Source organism: Rissa tridactyla, chromosome 8 (genome assembly GCF_028500815.1).
Source record: "Rissa tridactyla isolate bRisTri1 chromosome 8, bRisTri1.patW.cur.20221130, whole genome shotgun sequence".
NCBI classification, from domain to species: Eukaryota; Metazoa; Chordata; class Aves; order Charadriiformes; family Laridae; genus Rissa; species Rissa tridactyla.
Genome location: NC_071473.1, coordinates 35,199,516 through 35,223,629, shown reverse-complemented (window position 1 = coordinate 35,223,629; position 24,114 = coordinate 35,199,516). Strand labels below are relative to the sequence as shown.

The following is a 24,114-nucleotide window of genomic DNA, read 5'->3' as shown; positions in this document are numbered from 1 at the left end:
AAACTGTCTCACATCATATTGTTAACACAGATACAAGTCCCAGTTTATTCTTAGACAGTATTCAGCTTCAAGATGACAAAACACAGAACAGTGAGCTCTTCTTACCTATTCCAATAAAAACTGCTTCATAGCCGTCTTCTTTCAAGGTACGGAGTGTCATCCCATCCACTGCAAGGCCTTTGCTAAAAATTATCTGAAAGAATTAAAGATTACTTGCTTTTAATGTGATAATGTGAAAATAATTTCTATCGTGTCCTGCATACAGACATCTTGCAGGATCTTCTAGTGAACAAACAAAGCAAATAATTTTTTTTTCCCCTTAAGCCAGGCTTAAAAGGCCAGATTAGCTCTGATTTAAGCAAGTGGCCCAAACTGATATGGGTAAAAGGTACCTTCAGATTATCCTCAGATGGGGGCCACCATGGGCTAGCTTGGTTTCTGCTGTAAGTTAAAACAGCAAGCTAAACAAATGAACGAAGCCTGTCTATGGAACATAATACTGAAGTAAAGCTGAAAATGGCAGTTTTCTACTGTGAGTAAATAGCTGTGTTCGGTGCTGACTACGTAAAGTTATATTCCCATGTGAAAATAAGAATTTAGGAAACATGATATGGAAGCAAGACCCTCCTTTAGGGAATATGCCCTAAATAGATCACCCAGCACACCAAATGAAAAACAAGCAGTTTAGGTTATTGCAGAAACATTGGTGAAAGTATGAGCCTCTAACAGAGAAATAAAGAAAATAAAAGACATGAGCTATTCAGTGGTGCCCAGGGACAGGACAAGAGGTAATGGGCACAAACTTGAGCACGGGAAGTTCCACCTAAACATGAGGAGGAACTTTACTTTGAGGGTGGCAGAGCACTGGCACAGGCTGCCCAGAGAGGTGGTGGAGTCTCCGTCACTGGAGACATTCAAAACCCGCCTGGACACGTTCCTGTGCAACCTGCTCTGGGTGACCCTGCTCTGGCAGGGGGTTGGACTAGATGATCTCCAGAGGTCCCTTCCAACCCTATAGTTTTATGTTCTATGATTCTGTATTAACAGGGGTTCTGAACGGAAAATGAAGCAATGTTTTCCTGCACATTATCAGGCACTTGTTAGGCCTCCAATGGCACAGAATGCAATGCCGGTCCCAAAGGAAGGATGATATTGCTTTGTGCTGCGCTTTCAAAGCTCACAGCCTGAATTTTTTGCACTGAGACCAGAAGCTAGAACACCTTTATGCCAAAAACCCTCAGTGATGCCAATGGTGTTTTTGCAGATGCAGAAAACCTGCCTGCAAAAGTCTGGGCCAGAGATGGCAGTAAGCCTGAAGAATGTTCTGTGCAAATTGCAGCACGCCTTACTTGTTCGTAATGAAGCAGACTGTTCTGCATGGTAAACTAACAAAGGTCTTCAAAATCATGAATGAGATCAGTTTTGAGTTAAACTTGCACTTGTTAATTCTAATTTTGACAAGCAACAATGCCCAGAGTGCAGTGACTGGTATTCATTTATTGAAAAAAAATAAGTCACAGTAATAAAAATGAACCTATAATCTATATTTTTTTCAGTTCAACTACCATTTACTTCCATAAGCAAAAGCTGAAAAGTTTTTGCAGAGTAATGTTCCACCAGCAATCCTGCTTTGAGCACTCACTGCACCGGTTGAGCAACTACAGTTGTTACAAGAGCGAGACGAGGAAGAGTGCTGCGTGTTCAGCAAACCAACTATAGCAGTCTCCTGCGTAGAGGTCATGCAACTGAAGATACACACACCTTCTGCTCATCTCTCCTAACCCTGAGGCTTTTGAGCACATAAAGCATGCGTGATTCTTCTTCTGATATTTTGTACTTCTTGACACGGGTGTGTGTGTATTTCCGTACTTTAGACTCTCCGAACTTGAACGTTTTCCCCAGTTTTTTTATATCACTTGTGTATTCACTTTACGAAATGCCATGTTCTGTTGTGTAAGCATTATACTTTGTGATCTTAACAGTTTCGTCTTCATGTCATTGCATATCTTGTTTGTAATTGAATCTGCCTGTGTTTCATTTAATACATTTTTCTTACCGGTGGAAAAAAAAAAAGGCAGACGTAAAATACAGTGTACAATGCTTAAAAAAATGAGGGTTTTTTTGTCTTTGGAGATTTAGTATGAATTTTATCAGAGGTGCAAAAAGCCATGTACAGTTGTAATCCTTTCAAGAATACAGACTACATCCTCACCAGCAACAAAATACACTCCATAAATTGTCATTACATTTTTTTATCCTATTGTGTACATACGTTATGAAAACCTAATGAAGGAATTTAAATGGCAATACTATTTTATGTGGGGATTCAGAATACTCACAGGGCCTAGCTCTGTAATCCTTATGCAGCTGACTAATTCTTACTAATTTCAGTAGAATTACTTGAATAAACAGCACTACTGAGCATTTACACAATACAGCACCTTCCACCACAGATTTGAAATGCATTAAGTAAACACCAGAAAATATTTCCAGCTTATAGAGGCATAAAGTTAAGGTACTTGGTTAACCAGCTCGCCAAAGGGTCAATTGCAAACCAATGGCACAACTTAGAAGCAAATTTACATTGAGATTCTCTGCTGCGCTTCAAAACTGCAGAGGACTTGCAGGTCAAGATGACGTGGTGGCTCTATGAGTCTATTCTAGAAACCTTGTCACAACAGGAAGGCCTGGGGAACTGAGTTTGGCAGAGCGTTCCCAGGAGCCTATGCCCAGCAATTTTGTCGAAAATTGTCTCAGTGCTCTGTTTTTAGCCCCATCCCTAACTCAATCTCCATTCTGTCAGTCTTTTCAAGGGTCGCAAAGGGATCTTTAGAGTAGAAAAATAGACCTGTAGCATTTAAAGCCTTATCATACATCTTACCAGCATTTTTATAAAACCTGGGCAGGATGAGGTTCTCACTTGGGTCTTGTGACCACAGTCTATTGCTTTTACTATGTGAACCAACACAGAAGATTCCAAGAAGAATTTCTTGCTTCACTGAATGCTTTAGTATCATGTTAAAAATATATTATCCCTCCTGGTACTCAAAAACTTGATCCAGTGATGCATTCTACATTTGTAACTTCTATTAAACTGTGCAGCCATTGCAAATACTATCTAAATCTTCAGCTCAAGCCCTAAATTAACAATAAAGCAATGTTCCCATTATCTATAACAACACACATTTGTTTAACAGAATAATGCATAACTATTGCTTTCCAAGAAGTTGAATGACTGTTATTGTTTATAATAGATGATCATGTTAACACTTTGTTTAATTTGATGCATTTTATTATAAAATTAACTTGGATGCAAGACTGTATGAAAAACCATTAAGAAAAAAACTCAGGGAGAGGGAACAAAAGGAGAAGTATCAAATATGAATGTTTTAAGTAGTGCCAAACTTGCATGAAAAAAACTCGATTAAAAAAATCAAATCATTCCAATAGCTACATTGAACCCCTAAAGCAATTTAGGAATTTGTTTCTTACAGACAATTAATCACATGCAGGCATGCCAGATGAGAACTATTGATTGCCCTTTTCCAAACTAGTGGCATTCAGACAGGAGACAGACAAATGCCCTGAGCAAGAGGAAGCATCTTCCTGCCTCTGTCTAGCGTAGCTTTTAATTGTTCTTTACTAATGTGCATGACATTTTGCTGTTAATCTTTGGCAGAGTTATTGTTCTTTTTTCTTTGAGCTATATATAGGCAGGATATATTTTTCATTACCTTCACTCCAAGATCCTTCATAAGCTCGGCTTCAAAATTCACCACATCATACGGCAATCGGAACTGAGGGATTTCAGATGTACTAAAATAAATAAAAACACTTGTGAAATACTTCCAGCTATCAGGAAGAAAAGATTTTTTTATTTCTTAAAAATTCAATAGTTATAACACACTGTAGTTAATTTTCATGTGTATGAATGGAAATGTGCTGAGGCTTGATTGTTGGCATTTTTAAATTGTTAGAGTGAGAAAACAGCATTATTCACCCAATGCTAAAAATATAGGCCAAGAAGGCAATACCTCGAGGCCAATCCTGCCCACATTTGCAGGTAACCATTTAACATATGTTAAGCTTGGGTCCAAAAGAGCTTCAGCTCTACTCCTTTTGTTCACCAGAACATGTAACACTAAACAAACTTAAGACATCCATTTAACAAAAGATCTCGTGGCTACTAAAAGCAAAGTGATCTTCTAACAATCATTCAGTTAAGCTATCCAATAAGAAAGAATCAAATGTCCCATACATTTTTTTAAAAAGTGTTGCATATGCTATCTTGAGCAGTGGTATTAAAAATCTGTAGCCTCCTCCATCTCTACTTCATAAATTTTTTATGATCTTTCAGGATGGACAGTTGGTAATTTTCTATCAGCTCTTGGTTTCGAGTCTGTTTTTTGACGTCCTGGCATTTTTTCCTCCTGGGGAAGTTTAGGAATGACATCTTCAGGTTCCCAGAATCACAAGTCTCCTGTACGGGAAAACTGCAGTGCCAGCATAGAATCTCCATCTATATCTACTAGTACAGACTTTTTTATCTCCGACGAAAGGACATGTACTTATGCCAGTTCCAAAACTCTATCGTAAAACACATTACAGGTAAACACAGTGTTGTTCTATTTTAGATACTTTTGTTCAATGAAGATGAAAAAAAACTGACTATACAGAAAAGTGAAAGTCTCTCCCCAGATATTTCTAAGCATCATACAGTCCAATGTTTTCAAATTAATGGATCTATAATTTCCATAACAAAGCACTGGCACAAGAGATTCACTGTGGCTTTATTTTACATGTTGTTAGTGACCACACCATCTTTAATATCTATCTTTGACAAGCCAGAAAGTTTTTATTTATTTCAAGTTGCATCAACTTTAATTGTTTTGATAATTCCTCCTTATCATTTGTAGTACTGCCCTTTTTTTACCTTTCATGACCAGTGTACAATGAAGTGTTCTAAATATCAGATATAATAAATGTGTCATGACAATAAAACTTTCATAGGTCATGCTAAGTAAAAAGGTGTCCGAGGCAGAAACTAACACATCAGTATGATTATGCAACAGAGATTCAAAAAAGAAATCTAATTAGAAAACAGAAAGTTCTATTTTCCAAGCCACCTATATATTTGTTGAAGGCCTGTCATTTCCATGAAGACATGGAGATGTCTTAGAAGAACACAGAACAGCACTGGCTGTGTTATGTCACTGTCAGAATTTGTAAACAATTTTTTTCTCTTATTAAACATTTACTTACAGTTTTGTGCTGTGGAGTATACCCACATATATATATATATACACACACACCCCTAAATGTACAAATATGTTCATACGCAAATGCACACAGTTCTGTGGGGACACATGCACACACATTTACCACATTTACCGGCTGCATTTTATGAAAGTCAACTATGAAGTCAATAATTCTGATGATACAATTTCTTTCAGCAGCCAAAGACAGTCTCAGACTCTCCAATGAAGAGACAGAGGGGGAGAAGGAAATGGGGCAGAGGTGCAGGAGGCATGCAGTGGATGGGAACAGGGTCCCAAAAATTCACCTCTTCCTCAAATCTGGTCCAAGTTAGAGGTGCTTGGGCAGGTGCTTGGTGTTTCTCAGTGATCCTAAATTACTTTTGCTCAAGGGACACCCCTTTGTCCTAGTGAGAGAAACATTTTGGTATGTTGTAAACCAGTAGCATAGATAGGAGCATGAGCAGTGAAGCTTGTTCATGGCCTCTAAGCAAGAGCGTGATCTGCTCATGCCTACTCTACTATAAAGCATAAATTTTACGCAACTGGTGAAATGTAGGAAAACCTGCCCATGAATGTGAAAAATTCAGACATGCTCAGATAACCACAGACTTATGCTATGCTTAAATATCACACCACAGGAACTGCAATCACTAGACACCTTTCTAGTGTTGCAATATTATTAAAGTTAGCTATGATGCAACATGTATGTGAAGGAACATCCTAGGTAAAAACACTTAGAAAAAGGCAGAGCAAACTAAAAAGGGCACAAGCACTGCCCTTCCAAGCCGATTCCAAATACAAAATTAATTTGGTCTTGTTAACCATTTGCAATAGCTTATGAAGCCTTGAAAACACACCCATCAATAACCTAAACTTGTTAAAAGATGTACTGTGAAGCCTTACAAATGAAATAATGGATGATTGCTGCCACAGGCCAGCCTCCCTTCTGTTCCAAGATTAAAGTAAGGACAAAAGGAATTGATGCCCTTAAACCAGATGTGAAACTTTCTACAATGAATGGGAGTAAAATTTGACCTTGATTGCTATGTGTATTTAAGACTCAGAAAAAAGAAATGCATTTTATAATGCACTGTTTGACCATTAAGGATACTAACAGCACAGAACAGGCAAAACTTACTGTAAGGCTTTTTGCAGTGTAACAAACAGACTAAGCTTTATTTTAAATTCAGCTTAAAACATGAAGAACAGATGCAACTTAAGATCACGTTGCTTCAAATAATGCAAGATGCAAACTGAGCATCTGCAGCACTGCATGCAACTGCAGAAAGTACCATATTATATTGCTGAGTCCAACCTGAGTCTAACCTATCACCAAATAAGGCTTCATTGTTGGAAACATCTCATTATTTCTTACTACTTTACAGCAACAAAACTGATTTTGAATCTGATACTTATTGTGCTACTCAACAGGTGAATTGGTATTTCATATACTAAATTTGCAGTCCTCTGTGGCAACCAGTTCAAGTAAAACAGCTCCACGGTTAAATGCTTATGTATTAACACCTTGATAATTAGGTAGAATACTTCTGAACCTCACTGGGAAAAATGCAAGTAATCAGTTCAACTTCTCCAGCACTGATTCTCTATCTTCCAGAGCACTGAACAAGTATTTGACGTTATGACATTATGGATCAAATTCATTAATGGTGTCAAGTCTATTGATTTCAGTGATGCTGCAGTGAGAAATGCGAGCGTGTCACCCTTCTTTCTCTGTTTCTTTCCACTTTTTCTTTTGTAAACACTTTAGTGTGAGCATATCTTAAACACATAAAATTTAATTTTTATTTTGAATGGGTTGATATCCACTACTCAGCTCCTGAAATATTTTATCTTATACTTAGGGATTCCAAAAAATTTATAAGATATGATCTCAGCTATTGTTACAGTGGTAAAAATTGATCTTCTAGTGTAGGGGACCTGACACCATGCAAGTGTCAGCCAAGTGTTCACCATTCAGGAAAACTGCAAAGGTACCTTCCTTTGTGTATTTGCAATTTGTTGAGGGTTGAGAATTGTAGGGGCTTTATTTCACTCTTATGGTATGGTTTACTAAGGCTGGAAGTCCAGGCACACATGATGGATTTATTCACTAACACCTTTATTTGCATAAGGTAGTTCATGAAAGCATTTGAAATTTAAAATCCTCCATGAATTTAATATCTGTCTAAAGCATTTTAAAGATCTACTAATTCTTTCACTACATAGAGCTACAAGTACTTCATCTTGTTTGAAAAGTTTTGGACAAGGGAAAATAGTTCCTGACAAAATTTTCTAAAAATGTTAATTTGATAATAAATATTGCACCCTGGAATTTTAGAGGTCATTTGAAGAGAATATAGGAGATAGCCAACAATCTCAGTTAAAGCTTGCCTGTAACTGTACCCATTTTAACTTGAACGACGAATTATTAAAATAAAAAATAAGTTTTCCAGATCTGAAATTTTCTATTCACTTGCTTTGGTAAAGGTAGAGGGATTGCGTATCAATTACATTTGCGCAATACTTTTTGCTATGCTTTCTACAATCAATGGAAACAGTGCTTTGTTGTCATTGTTTTTTACCTTAAGCCACCGACATACTCCTGCTTTTCAAATATGGTGATGTTTGAATAGCCCAATCGAGCCAAAAAGGAAGCACAACTTAAACTTGCAGGTCCTGCACCAAGGAGAGCTATCTTCACGTGATAGGCTTCAGGCATATCTTCTAGAGGAGGTAAGGAAGGGTTTCTGATCTGAGGAATATTCATAGCTTTGAACACCTGAAAAGCAATACATTCAACAGGTTACTGACTTTACATTCCCTCCTTAAATTTTGTTATGAATAACATGATGAAAGCTTCTGTTAGTACTGTCACTTATCATTGATGTATTATTGCAGATCGCTTCATAACATTACAGGTATTCCCAGATGACATGATGTGCATTTGTGAAGGATAGTGTAGTTGCAGGGTTTGGTCCTTCTACGGTTCTTTTTGTCTTAAAAAATGTCTGAAGTCAGATCTTTCACTACTGTAAATTTTACAGAGAAGACGGAACCAGATTACCCATAACAGAATAGTAATACAAAGTCAGACAGATGGCAGAGAATTTCCTTCCAAACAATGTTCAGATTATCCTTACTACTAGAAAAGGTTTTTTTGTGAATAATGCAAAGGATTGCAATGCCAGCAAAGAGGCTTTGCTTCTTCAAGAGACATCTTGTGTGATCCTTCATAAATCATAAATGGCTTGACTTTTTAGAGTTGGTAGGTAACCAATCTTAGGTGGTTTTGAGAATTTTTTTTTAGGAACCCTAGTCTTTGGTGCTATATTTTCAAAGGTAACCCACGCTTTAAATGCCTCCTCTTAGATAATTCTAATAGGACTTAGTTCATGTTAGTTACTCATCTCTTTCAGATGTTCTCCATTCTTTAATCAGGTGTCCAAAAGTTGTAGGCATACCTGAAAGTTACTCTGTTCTCCCTGTGCCTCAATTCTTCACGTGTAAAATGGTGATGAGCTGCTCCATTCTGTCTTGACTATGATTCTATGACTATTAAAAGTATTTTGGGACACTCTCTGACCGCGATTATGTATAGAACAGAACCCAGCACAATTGGCTCCTAACCTAGTTGCAATGTCACACAGTTTATTTCATATTTGCATTAAATCAGCTCTTTGCTTAGGCACACAGGTAAGAGGCTAAGGCAGAGATATTCTACATTCATTGAGCTATACTTCGCTGTCCTATGCATTTACATACATTGTAGGGGAAGGAATAGAGTCTCTATCTTGCATATCCTATAAAAGGAAAGAATAGACTCAGCCCTTGCAGGCTACTAAAGATTAGGAGCATGGAAGAACATAGTTACATCTTCGTTTTATTTTAGGAATTAGGGGGAAACTATTTAATCCAAGGAGTGTATCTCTGTAGCAGAGGCACAATATTATACCAAGGATACGAGAGTTCATTGCACTGGGATTCTCAGACACTTCAGGGCTGCACCTCAAAAACTACCAGAAGACAACATCGTTCCCTATCTATTTCATGCAGAACTGTGTTCCACAAGTACTAACTAGTCCTCTAAAATACACACATTGTCATTTGTCTTAATAAATATTATATTTAAGCTATTGAACACATTTACGAACAGTTTTAACTTTCCTTGGAACTCGAGAAGCAAAGGTTTTTCAAGTTAAACTTTGGCAATTCCACTCGTGAATAGAATTTTTAATTTAAATTTTGAATCAATGTTCATTTTCTTCATGCGCACTTGAGCACTCATGCTAGGTAAACCAATGATTAGTTCCTTCCCCCTCTAAAATTTCTGTGTCAAATTCCCCCAGTCTTTGTAAATTGACATAGCATTTTAACAAACTGCAAGAAGCAAGAGACACACAATTGTTTTAAAAAAAGAATCATTTAAACCTGACAATTCATACAATATGGGAAGGTTTAATGTGGTTATTAATGGATTTCACAGGCTGAAAAGCTTATATTGTACTGTGAAACTAGACTGTGATAACCAAAATGCAGTATTTCTAAAATGTCTGCTTTGTTACATTCACACAGAAATGGCTTGAATGATACCAAATTTCCATTAGTCTCATACAATTGTTTTAGAAGGCTACTCAGTAATACAAATTATATAACTTGCATATTTAATTTCTATGGTGAGCATTATGAATATGCATATGCTTAATAAATTTATCACTAAATTTACTTTATTGTTAACATAATTATTTTTATATTTATTATTGAATAGCCACACCCTTCAACTAAACGTTATATTAAAGTGCCACGCTACTATAGTGCGGTGTTAAGCTTCAGAAACCAAGCACTCATGCAGGATTATCCTAGTAGTTCAGGCTGAATGGTCAACTTTAATTCTGCCTATTTGCAAACAGGGTGAAACTGTCTTTATGCAGCACAGCCAGCTTGTGCGGTGATATCTTGCCATCTGGAATTCAGTGGCAGTTTTGCATATTAAGGCTGGCAGGGTAACTGTGTGAAAATAGCAAACTGCTTCAATGCATTTCAAAAGATTTTCACTCACCTCATGGTGAAGTTTCCCTACACTGTAATTCACCTAATTAAATATCACTGAATTCTTCTGTACAAACCCTTTGGTGTGCAGAGATGACTACTTTGCAAGCAAGTGTTCAATGCCACGTTACACGCAACTGTCCTCTCCCATTTTAATCTGCTCAGACTGTGGTCAGGATGCAAGTAAAGTTTAATATAATTGCCTTTCTTATCCACCTTCCCTTCAAAAAGATGGTTTCATTTTTGTTTGGATGGAGATTTTCTCTTGTGTTGCAGTGCTTTTTAACCAAGACCCACTCAGGAAAATGAGACCAAATAATGAATTTTAAAGCTGAATCTCTCAGTGGAAAGACTGACATGAAAGACATCAGTCCCACGTCTGTCCTTCCTTCTGGCTCTGTCTCATAGACAAACAAAAGAGATTAGATATATTATTAATAGACATTAGTAACGCTGGGCATTTATTCTTTACCTTTTTATCAGATAGTATGCAATCATCATTACTTCACCATCCAGGGCCCATTCAAACTAAACCCACAGAGATTCCATCCACTTCTTATGGCCCCATCAGGGCCCATAGAAAGGATATACCACTTTACGAAAAAATTATGCAAACTTTGTCCTCAAGTGAGATACAATTTGACCAAACCAAAACAGCCAATCTATTCTGCTAAAGTTCCAACAACCAAAATAAATTATCTCTTGATTCAATTATTTATAACATATTACAGTTTCCCTATTTGCATTACTTTAGCATGTAAAGGTGTGAGCGCACTTGCCCAATGTTCTCTCCAGTGTGAAATCTGGGGGGTTGTTCTCCCCTGTAAATCAAACATACTTTCACTGCAGTTCCAAAATATTCAGTATGCTCGACAAAAGAGCGTAATTCCAGGCTCTGTATGCAAACACAAGTTTGTATTAAGGTTCCACAATATTTCCCACTTAAGCAAACTACGGTGGTTTCAATTGCTGAGCATCTGATTCAAGTTTAATTTTCCTGGAAAGTTTTAGCCAACTCACTTTAGTTGGTTTTCACAATGGAAACAGGGAAAAGCTTATTGTTCTCCTCATGTAATATAATTCTGGTTCTTTTCTGCACCACACGACTCTAGTATTAGCATGTTTTGATGAAAAGATGTGACATTTGGCAGAGAGTGGCAGGTGACTCAGAGAAATGCATTTTGCTAACCTGATGAAAATCATTTTATGGCATAGTAAGCATGATTTAAATGAATCTAAAACATTTAAAACCATTAGAGCAGGTTAGAACTGTTATTCAGAATCATTACCTCAGTTTTTATATAAATTAGAATAAGTTAAAGTAACTCACTTCAGTCACTTTTGAGTTTTCTGATCAGAATTTTTCTAAGAGGAATATACTGTAGATACCCTTCTCCACCTATCTGAAGCATTCAAATATGGTCAGACAGTGTTACTCTAATTCACATTCATTTAAAATTATCTTTGGACTATGACAAAGAATGTGTCCAATAAAACAGTAAATAGACTGAAAGTTTAACCTCAATGTCAAAATATAAAAAAGCTTTTCCCTAATTCTATGAAACAAGACAGGATGCTAAAAAGCATATTTGGTAGTCTCCAAGACATACACAGAAGGTCACATTTCTTAAGTAATACGAAATAATGAGGAACATAGAAGGGGCAGTGGGAAAATTTAATCTTTTAGTAACATCATTTTCAGCTTCATAACTAAATCCGTTGTATTCTTGAGGCATAATGCTTGCTTCCATGCTTAAAAGGGGATAGAAATAAGTTTATCAGTCAGGTTTGCCATTAAATATCCTTCACGAAGATGATGAGATACCAAACAGCTACTGACGTAGACATTAGCATCTAGCTTGAATTTATTTTAGTGTGAAACTTATTAGTATATTCTGAATTATTATCAGATTTTGCTAGTGTACAGAAAGAAAAATATCAGCGATGAAATCAGTAACATTTGGGAACTGTGTGTATTAGTTTCACACTTTCCCACTGGTTTCCATGGATATTTATCTGTAGGTTGGTTTACATTAATATGGGGCAGTTCAATATTTAAAGGAGAAGATAATATTCTGCACAGATTTTAATAAAAAATTAAGCAAACTGGATGCACAGTAATCTTCTTCAAGTTGTCAAAATACATGATCACACAATTAATTTCATTTAATTGCAATGGATAGCACAGGATGTACAGGGAGTGTTTTTTCCACAAACATGAGCTAGTTATGAAAACTTGGTTGATCCTCCCTCCATAAGTTAACAGCTAAAGTAGCACTGCAAACTTTTATGCAAGTAGATGAGCGTTGACAAAATTAGGGCCTAAAGCGTCTCATTAAAGACTTTTCAAACCTACATAATAACTATATGTTAATATTATCCCAGTACCAAGAAAACCCATGGATCTCAGACATTGCAGAGTCCATACCTCAACATTTCATGAATCCCACCACTAAAAAGGACATAGGAACATTAATGTAAATGCCTTAAAAAACACAAAGAGCGTTTCATGTCTGTCAAACATGCTCTAAAGAAGTTTGTCTAACTTGTCCAAATATCAGCAAGTCTTTCAGCATTGGTCTGAGAAATCAGAAGTCCTCAGATTCATCCCCTGAACTACTGTAGAAGGCTACATGACCCCTTTCAGACAGGCCTAAAATTTTATAATGGATTAGTAGAGATTTTAACATGACTTAAAAGAGAAAATAACCTAAAGATGTGTTAAAATAAAAATTCATGCAGACAAATAGAGTTTTCTTTCTGTTTGTCCTGTCGTCTTAAGTTCCCCAGAGCGAACTTCCTCTGATGATGCAGTGCGGCCATCCGAGCTGGCGACGGTGAGGGGCTCAGGCAGACACGCCAAGGCCATCCAACTGCAGGAGCTGCAGCTCCATGAGAACCACCTTCTCCCCCCACCCAGGCTAAGACTGACCAGAGCTGTCAATATGCAATTAAAAGAGGGACCCTGAGCCCAAGGGTTCAGCACAGCAATCCCTCTGGGCAGCCGTTGCTTCCTTGCCCGTGGTGGGTTGGTGTTGAAGGGAGGTTCAGCACTCAGAGGGGGACCCTCACCACAGCCCACCTCCCAGACCAGGCGCTCTGCTGAGCTGCCCCTAGGGTAACAGCAGGCTAGCACCTGCAATGCATCTTTTAGGAAAAAAACATATCAAGTTTCCTTTTCCAATTTCTTTCTGCTGCAACAGCAGCCAGAAGATATCTCCAGAGAGGAACAAATCACCAGAACTGTAGCTGGCACAAGAGTCACAGTATTAAATGATCTAGTATTTAAATCTAGTATGCAGTGATTAAAATAATATATTTTCTATTTAGCTTGTGCTGCTCCATTCAGAATGATTAACTAGAAACACAGGAGAACCTTTAGATTCAGTAATGTCTATCCAGAAATGTAAGATTTTGAGGGCTTCTTACTAATACTACAACAGACAATGTAATAGATCACACTTCTTTTTTACTCAAGCTTACAAACTTCTACTTGAGTAACCAGTAATTTTAGTTTATTTTGTGGGACTGACAGTGATATAGCTCATGCCTGCATGTATTGCCACTGCGATCTCAGTATATTTTCACTGAACTTGTGTTCCAAACCCAGAGATGTTTCCTGATTCTAAATACTTGGGCAAAGGAGGCAGATAAAGACATTAATATAATTTTGACCTGTGCAGTCGCAGGTGTAACCTGCGCTTGACACTCATCATTTATAATACTGAGCTTTTACTCCATGTTATTCTCTAGATGCAACAGTTACCGTGGTAACTGCATCCCAGTATACACATTCTACATCACAAATATAAATGGACATTTCCCTTTTTTTTTCCACTTGAACATTTAATTTTCAAAATACGCATTTTTTCAGACTGGATTACAATTTACTTTGAGAATAAGCCTAACATAGTTACAAAGCTATATGGAAGGGCAGAAGGAAAATTCAGGAGGGGTAAGGTGCCATATCTTTTTTTCTACAGTATGCAAGACAAATATTTCACAATTAGGGAGTTTTATCTGCAGTATGAACAGATGATCAGTCATTGTTCAGAAGCACAAAGGGGCATACGTCATACCCATATATTTTCCATTTTAAACCCACATTCCTGCTTTACTGCAATTTTATCTTTTATCTCAGCTAGCAGTTGTGGCTTTTTGTTATCGCTCGCTCTCCTAATGCATCAAGTTTAAGATCCTCAGACTAATTCCAAGGAAAAAAAGTCTAAAAGTGGCTTTATGCACAATGGAGTTTTCAGTAAATAAGGCCCTGTGGGAAAAACTATTACACAGTGCATGAGAATTACCACGCAGCTCTCATTAAGAGTAACACATGTTGCACACCTAAATTACACAATTTGCTAAGTTACTCATATAGGTAAAGCTTGGAACACACTTCACTTGCGGTATCTGGGCCAATTTTTGTATGAGCAGTAGTACCTTACGATTTTCTTCAGTATTTTAATCTATATGTTTATAATGATTGTTACTTGGAAGCACTCATACCGTTATATTTTTTTTCAACTATACATACTTTCTTAGTAAAATTTAACTGACTGAAAGGTAAAAGAAGTTTTAATTACAAAAGTGACTGCCTGTTATTACTAATTATGAGTACTACGATACATACAAACTCTTTGTTAAACAGCAGTAAATCTAAATGTTATTAACAACTACACTATAAAAATATTAAGGATAATAAAAATTACTGAAATGTTATTTTTGTTAGCGTGCTAAATAGAACTGTATAACAATTTTATTTTGTTCGAACTCGTGACACTAATATCTTGACACTTTAAACAAACTTGAAACATTAGGAGCAAAGCCATTCTGAGCTATTCACCCTCTCTGCAGTTTTCCTATCAATCATTGTGCTAGCACTGAGCTTTTTTAATAGATTTCTAAAGATTTTTGAAGAAAAATGACAGATATTTAGCATTATCTATCAAGCTATAATTCTTCTCTATTAATCAAGGCATTAGGGCTAAAAGGAGACACAAATCAAGTTTTAAAAGATATTACTTGCATTTGGTTCCTAAACAGTAATATTTCACCATTGTATTTATCATCTACTTGACAACTGTTTAATCTCTCTTTTTTTTCTTTTTGTTTGTGGGGTTTTTGTCTTTTTAAGAAAAAAAAAAAGTCTTCTGCTTTGCAACAAATATGAAGTTTTTTACATACAAGGAATAAAGGCCATTAGAAGAAAAGCTAATAAAATTGCCTCTTGATCGATAAAACTCAACTGCTGAACATACATGTAGAACAAATACAGTTCAGTGTCTCTAACCTCATCCTGTAAATGAGAACTTTGGTCCAAACTGTACTGATTCTTACGCTTGTATGTTCAAATCTCAAGAAAACTGAAGTGGATAACTACTTAAATGACAGAGGGGAGAGAAGGTTCAACAACAGATCGCAGAAAAGTTTAGCAGTTGCTCCAGAAGGTTTACAAGTCTCCTGGAGAGAAGAAAGGAGAGATACAAACAGGTGAAAAGAGAAGAACTGCAGCAGGTAGGAACGTTTGCTCATCGAATCATGACCCACAGCCATTGAGAAGAGGGTGTGAAATCTATGAATGACAGCAGAGGAAAAAAACTGGCCTTCCAGACATATCATCTGTTACTTCCAGATTGATTCGCATTTCTATTTCGGTCTGTCCTACAAAATTTTTTTTCTCAGGCTTTGTAAAGGTGACTGGAATTTCATCGTATGTTTGTAAATATGATCAGCCAAATGGCTCAAGATACAGAAGAGGGACATGTTCATTAGTTAAGGACTGTACAGAAATGTGCCATCTTCACACGTGCATATGGCTTCTTTTCTACAGCCACAACTTCCTCACTTTTACAGAGACCAAAGTCACAATTTTTACCCAAAGATACTTCAGACAGATCAGATGAAGTGTCAGCTGAGACCATGACTTTCGTACAAATTCTCCATGCCGTCAAAGGAAGTTAACAAATGAGCAGTAGCCTTCGTCTTTCTTCAGATGGAAATTGGAGCATTGAAATTATATAGTCACAAATAATGCACGTGCACTTGAACAGAAACCCTTGAGAAGACTTCCTAACATCAAGCAGCAAGTAACCACCTTTGCTTCAGTAGCCAAAATATACACATACTTTTATGAACTAATATATTTACACATAAGCTGCATGTGTGCGCATCTGTATTTATCTAGATAGACGCACATAGACATATATTTCAGGTCAACCTGAAACTACTTATTTACTTAGTTTTGGGAAAACAGTACAGTAAAAAGTCTAAATCACCTGCAGCTTTTCCTCTGCCCTGAAGCCGGTGCAAATGCGCAGTAATTGTGCTATAAAATCTACCCTGTGCCCAGAACAGTTCTATGCCTCCTTACATGCAGCTACAGAGGCAGGTGCGCTTGATGTTTTGCCTTATGCAGCCTACTTCAGTAACATCCACAATTTCACCTGGCTTAGATAAATCTTTCATTATAAAACAAATTGTCTCAACGCCTAGTGTTTCTAAAGAGTCATCTTGTTCACAAATAATGTTCCTTATGTTCCTACGAAGTATTGCATTATGAAAGCATTTCCAAGTTTCTGAATGTGCTGTAAGAAAAAGGATAATTATTCTAACTTCCTACGCCTTTATTTTATTAGTACCAACTTTTTTTTAAACAAATTATTAACAAAGGTAAACACTTAGACAATGCTCATTGGCACATACAAAGAATTTAACACATTTACAAGTCCTACCTCAGTAGCAAACTGCTGCAATCCACCAATATTAATTGGTCCCTCCTCAGTGGCATACAAATTGCAGCCACCAACACAGAGATCTGATGTTGGACACACCATTCCGCATGTCAGGCCAAGTGGATTGTCAGAAAGAATCATTTTGGCAGCTCCATAGTAGTTCTGAAGGAAAAAGAAAAAAAAACATAGAAAAAAAGAAGAAAAAAAGAGAGAGAGTCATATACCAAGGAAGCAAAAATTCAAAAATTCAAGAGAAAATACAAAATACTTCTTCTTTAACTAGATAGTAGAATAAAATATAAATATAAATATGTTAAATAACACTGACATTATTTAAATATACCAACGTGTTATACAGCATTATGTGAAAGACACTGGAAAGAAAGTCAGCAAAATTGTTGATTATGCAAAAGATAAAACTTTTTTTTTTAGCTTGCAAAATAGTTAAAAGCATCTTCAGTCTAAGGTGGTTGCTGCATTTTTAGTGGCTTAACAAATCTACATTCGCAAAGTACTGTGTCTGCATTATGTACTTCTAAATACTTTCTCCATTTCTAGGTCAATTGGGTGGCAGCTGAGTTGTAACCCTTGTAGGAGGTCTGACCAGGAAGTGTCAGTCAGATTATCAGTTCTTTATGACACAGAGAATGAAAAGCTTATTTTGCACATCTCTGCACACCATCTCTGCGGACATGCCTGTCCTTCACACCAGATCAGTAGTGCCAATTGTCCCAGACCCGTGATGAGAAGAGGAGAAGGTTTCCTATGTAGCTACCTGTAGATATTGCACTACTGAATTCTTTTTTGAACTCTTTTTCCTCAACCACATACCGATCAGGGCAAACACTTATTTTCCTGTTTCTCTAAATAGCAAACCAGGCAACTGATTAAAGAAGTTATGTACTATTCACAGTTTCACAGCTTCTCAATATTCAGTGCACGTCTTCAGAAAAGGAACAGTTTCCTGATACATGAGAGCTAGCAAGATTTCTTTCCATAATAAAAATCTAAGGAATGGACATTAGCAAGCTCCCAGTGCCTGACGCATGAGAAAACAAGTTTTTTAGACTGGATAATTTCACTTAAGAAGGAGCATCAAAGGAAATGCCAAGAGTGAACTGAAGTCTCAATTAGAGGGAGAACTGTTGATTGTAAGTTCCGCATTTACATTACATTTACACTTATGAAACTATGGTGAAATTAAATCAAACTGTTCACATCCTATCTTTTCTTCTGTATAGTCAATATAGAAGTTTACTTAATCATAGATTCCAGTTATTTCTTTGTTTTACCACTCCTCCCACCCACTCTAAAAGCTTCACGAAGGAAAGTCCATGAAGATGGGTTAATACTAGAGTTTCCTTTAAGGGCCGGAAGACAATACAGAACCCCTTCGAATTAGCACATGGTTGAGGTTCCACAAAAGTTTCTTCAGTGAGGAATTAACGCTGGGATCTCATTCCAGCTTTCTCCAAGCTAGCAATAACGAGAGATTAAAAAATGTCTCCTTCCTCTTCCACCACCTTTTCCAATATCTAATCTTCAATAATCATCATGAACATGAAACTGTTTTTTTATAACAAGTATCTTTACCTTTCTGTCCCGGGACAGCTGGCTCGGAACAGCCAGAAGATGTAGTGTTCAAACAACACGAAGTACTTGGTCACAGCAGACCCTATGCAATGCCTGTGGCTTACTGTCTGTCAAGTAGCCTAATGTACACACAAGTGTTTATTAAAAGTGAATGCTATGCCACACAGAGCAAGAATCCAGTTACGAATAAAAAGAGCAGTGTCAAGATCTGACAATATAACAAACAACGGGTAACAACACGTTGGTTTGGGAAGTTCAAATTCACCAAAGGCATATTAAAAGACTGAGCATAAAATTCTTGAAGTTAAACCAGGTGTTATAAACACAGCTAGAGATCCCCAAGAGAGTGACAATGTTTAAGAAATGTATTTTTAGACGTAACTGTACCTTTTGCTTACAGATGCTGGTCTACTGCTGCCTGAGCCCCTGCCCATCGCCTGGAAACACAAGCAAGCTACCTGGGTGTACTTTCATAAGATTTTCTTAGACACTATTAAAATCCATTGATATTCTAATCCTGGCTGAAAAGGCAATCCCTTTACACAACTGTTGCAGGAGAACTTTCAACTATTTTGTCTGCAGTGACCGATAACGCACTTTATCATCCCTCAATTCACTTTTATTCCAATGTAAAGAAGTATTAGTTAAACAGAAGTTGTACGTATTAGCAAATATTTTTGCTCTTCCAGATGAATGATACTATTTTGATATGCTAGAGATTGTTAGAGCGGCTAAAAACAGCCAGTGAAGACACTGTAAGTTCAATTCAGCAGCAAAACACAGCAGTCTAGTTATACTGAAGATGACACATAGAATAGTTTGGGTTGGAAGGGACCTTTAAAAGCCATTTGGTCTAACCCACCCCTGCAATCAGCAGGGATATCTTCAACTAGATCAGGTTGCTCAAAGCCCCATCCAACCTGGCCTTTCACCACCCTCATTGTAAAAAAAAGTCTTCTTCATATCTAGTCCAAGTCTTCCCTCTTTTAGTTTAAAGCCATTACCCCTTGTCCTATCACAACAAGCCCTGCTAAAAAGTCTTTCCCCATATTTCTTATAAGCCTCCTTTAGGTACTGAAAGGCCACAATAAGATCTCCCTGGAGCCTTCTCTTCTCCAGGCTGAACAACCCCAAGTCCCTCAGCCTGTCCTCATAAGAGAGGTGCTCCATCCTTCTGATCATTTTTGTGGTCCTCCACTGAACCCGCTCCCAACAGGTCCTCCTGTGCTGAGGGCTCCAGAGCTGGATGCAGGACTCCAGGTGGGGTCTCGCCAGAGTGGAGTAAAGGGGCAGAATCACCTCCCTTGACCTGATGGCCACGCTTCTTGTGATGCAGCCCAGGATACGGTTGGCCTTCTGGGCTGCGAGTGCATGTTCTCTGCTCACATCGATAACCACGCAGACACCAGAGGTGACATAATCAATGCAGGAGACCCACATCTTTCTGAAGCAGCACTCGCAGACCAGCCTACATACCCTACAGCATCTTAAGTGGCACTTGATGTCTGTTCCCCAGGCAATTACATCTAGCCATTCCTTTTTTCCACCCTAAAGGAATAATTACAAACTAGTAGCGAGGAGTTTTCTCACTAACTCAGACAAAATGGTTTTCGAAGAATTTTTGTTCAGTTTGATATTTCACTACCTATGAGAGTTATATTCTCCCTTCCTGTGTTGTCCAGGATTATTATTTATTATTTATCTTCAACTCCGGTTCAATGGAAACAATTACAACAATGTGCATTTCCATTTAAGTAACTTCATTAAGGATTTCCTACATTTTTAGGCTTTACAATTAAAATCGATATACAGCGCTAGTTATTATGCCAAGAATGCAAAACTGTTAAGCTATTCCTTTTTAAAATTAATTTTAATGCATCTCTGTAAAGGATATCCTCACACTTTAGCTATGCCACTACAGGCAGCGTCAACACAGCTGGCACATTTTACATGTTTTGCAAGCTCAAACCAAACTTTGAGCACAGCTATGTATGCTACAGAAAGACAGGGTATGTTAAAGTAGCCAGTGACTTCAGAGACGTGGGACCAGGGTCATTGTGGGTATAGGACTGAGATCATGGCTTATTGAGGGGATATCTAGGGAAACCAGTCTCAGAACATCATGCCAGAGTTTGGTAAAGAGGAGTCTGGGACTGAAGTCCTAATGGGGGTAAGGCCAACTGCTGCTGGACTCTTAATTTAGAGGAAACGCAATCGAGTATATGAAGGCAGGGTCCTGCTTTGGGAAGTTTTGAGATATTGCTGTCACGATCATGAGTTGCTGCTGTCCTCTTCAAATGAGAGTAACAAAAGATATATGTGACCATGCGAAATATTAAGACATTAGATAAACTGTATCAAAGAGCATATATCTCCTAGTCTTAACGCCTGAAAAAAATTTTAATGACAAATTAAAAGACAGTCACATCCAAAGTCGAAAGTATTCCACTTCTCTTTGGGAGCAGCAGGTCTTCTGCACTAGTGTGCTCCAAGTGTGCTGAAGTGGACACCTCTAAATATGAAAGGGAAGTACACGTTCAATGCTGACTTGGTTTCCCTGTCTGCCAACAAAAAGTCACCCTGTGACAATTTTACCATTGGTAAACTTAAAACATACTCACAGAAGAGCTGCAGTTCCCTAACTCTCCTCTTCCACCTTCTACAGCACCAGTGTAACCACTGTTCCTATTGCCATCGATATTGTCCACTACCAGTGAAAGGATACAGCCACGTGCTGCTACCATGACTCCGTGCAGTGGCTCGAGAGCAAGCCCACCTGCAGCCTTCCTGATAGCCGGGGCACAGTCCAGCACGGCGACTGGGCTATGGGCAGGACTTCAGGAGCCCGGCTCTGAGTTGCTTCATCTCTTTATCCTTCCATTCTACTTAATCATTTATCCTGCCTTTACTGTGTTGATTTATTAGCTAACATATCAAACATGATTAGAAAAAATGTTTTCCAATACTTGACAAAAACTGGCAGGGAAATACAGTATAGTCTAGTAAGTTACACTACGTGGTGTTATACAAACTGTGTTACCAAACTGCAAGCCATTGTGTTGCTACAGTAATAAATGAGAGCTGACAGTATAGGTACTGTAGTCTATGTACAGTATCTTAAATGTTTAGTTACATGAATGCTTTGTGCTTACATAACTTTTTTTTCAAGCTGAAAACGTGTACTAATGATCAATAAATTTACCAGTGACATTAAAGGTAAAATATTCATAGAATATTCACATTTTATAAGAAAATAATGATTGCTTTTATTTCACAAAACCAGGGTTTTGTGACACACACAATAGACATGAGGCTGCACACAAATATAGACACGAGCTGCAGACCTGGCGAGCTGGTAACTACACACCACATGTTGTACACGAGAAAGGATCAGAATTAAAGGGCGGCTGGCCATATTAAAATGACAAAGTTACTCCAGGGCATGGAATGATACAAGCTACCTTAACAGTTTGGAGTAATTTTTTCAGATGCCGAAATAATAAGATGACTCAGATGGCTAGTTTCTTACAGACGTCACAGAGGAAGCAAGTCTAAAACTAGAATGTTTCTGAATTTTTTAATGAGATAAATGTCTGCTCATGCCTTTGTTCATAGAATCTTTTTTCCTGTGCACTTTCATAGAAATAAATTAATCTAACTGGATAGGATGTTTTGCGGTTTCCTACATCAAAACGTCAATAAATACTACATTGCTAACACGGGGAACAAAAACAAGCCTTAAACAGACATCAATAATCAGTGGAAACCAGGCAGAGGAGGATCTCCACATGTATCATTTGGAAGCATTATGTAATTTGCATGCAAATGAGACTGTTTTTTACTTGAAAAAAAAACTATTAAAACACATAGGATCAATACTGAGAGACCAGAAGAAATTGCATTTACTATCAGGAAATGCTTATAGCATCTTTTCTTTCAATTCAGTTCAAGGGCATTTTATATAGATTCATTATGCATCAGGGTGTTTTGATATTGCCGTTTTCTCAAAAACAATGAAGAACATGCATTATTATGCTTTGTGTATTAAAAATGAACACACTGACTTCATCAGGGTTTTGGGACAGAGCAAATACTTTAAAAGAAAAGAAGAAAAAAGCGTTAATTCCCTTTTCATCTGGGTTTGGTTTAAAAAAAGGGAGACATAGCAAAAATATGGGAAAATATCACCTCCTCCTTTCCTAGTTCATGTTCTGCAATGGCTTTAAAATTTACTCAAGATGTATTGGATTAAAATATTTTCACATATCGAAGAGCCACTATTTAAAGTACGTTGTTATATAAGTAGCATTTTTCACATTGACACACACCAGTTCAAATATAACAAGAAACGCCCCCAGTCTGTCAGCCCCCCCCCAAATATCTTCTGAAGAAGAATGAACAAAACATAACAGCAACTTATCAAATCATACATATTCTATATTATAATGCTGATGATTTTTAATCAATCCAGAAATCTTTCACATCATTTGACTTGTGTCATCATAACAGGACTGTAATTTCACACAGTGTCACTATCTTTTTATGAAAAAGAACGGAAGAAATATCTTGTACTGTCATTTTGTCCTTTGTAGTCTAGAATGTGAGAGATTCCTTAATTGACATAGTGTCATCGCAAAAGTCTATTCTACATAATTACACTATGGCAACTGAAACCAGCTGTCAGCCATTCCATTACACTAAGTACAAACAGACATCTCAAGAAAAGTCACTGTTTCAAGTGCATCAATTTAACACCATTACTACTTTTTCTTTTAGATGTTTTTTTTGCATTTAGTGACCTGAAATATACAAAGATTAACAGAGAAAGCTGAACGAAACAGCACTTTCAAAAACCTGGGGCCTCAAAGTAGTACTTAAAGATTAATTGTGATGCATATCTGTATATAATTATTACCAATCAGCTAGCAGCTTTCTGACTTCCACAATCCTTCATTGTATTAACAGTATCCCACTTACAGTATTTTACATATGAACTGTGACTCATGATTTTCTACAGTCTTTGCAATGGCATATAGATGTCCTTTGTTAATTTACTCAGAGTTCCTCTGGCACAGAAAAACCATCATTCTGCTTCTCTCACCTGTCATCATCCTATGTCTCTCACCACCCTTTCTCCCTTACAATCTTTTCTTCATTTCATTTTCTCTTAATGATCCCACAGCTTTTTGTCTCCTGCCTTCCTTTGTCTACCCACATTTCCTTCTTTCTCATTTCCACTATATTACCACAAACATTTTTTCCTCTACTCCCTCAATCTCCCTAACTTCAGATTCGCCCTTATCCCTTGGTATCCGTCTCTGTCTTCCAGTTTGTTCCCTTTCCCATTTCTCCCTTGAAAAAACAAATTTCTCTCTTGAAAAAAGCCCACACATTTCCCTTGGTTTCATTTAACCCTAAACATTCTTCTGAAATCCTAAAACTTACGCTTGTGTTCCACAGTTTCCTCTGTACTGTTCCTGGCATTC

The 24,114-nt window shown here is 37.4% G+C and overlaps 1 protein-coding gene across 4 annotated transcripts in view; it reads right to left on the bottom strand.

Moving 5' to 3' along the window:
• DPYD (dihydropyrimidine dehydrogenase) overlaps positions 1-24,114 on the bottom strand; it is a 365,455-nt gene that overhangs the window by 236,664 nt on the left and 104,677 nt on the right. For all 4 annotated transcript variants that reach the window (XM_054212158.1, XM_054212159.1, XM_054212157.1 and 1 more), the window contains 4 exons: positions 17,036-17,197; positions 7,841-8,037; positions 3,735-3,816; positions 106-193 (listed from right to left, as the gene is read on the bottom strand). In XM_054212158.1, coding sequence (XP_054068133.1) covers positions 106-193; positions 3,735-3,816; positions 7,841-8,037; positions 17,036-17,197 — 529 coding nt within the window. The remainder of the gene's footprint in view (positions 1-105; positions 194-3,734; positions 3,817-7,840; positions 8,038-17,035; positions 17,198-24,114) is intronic.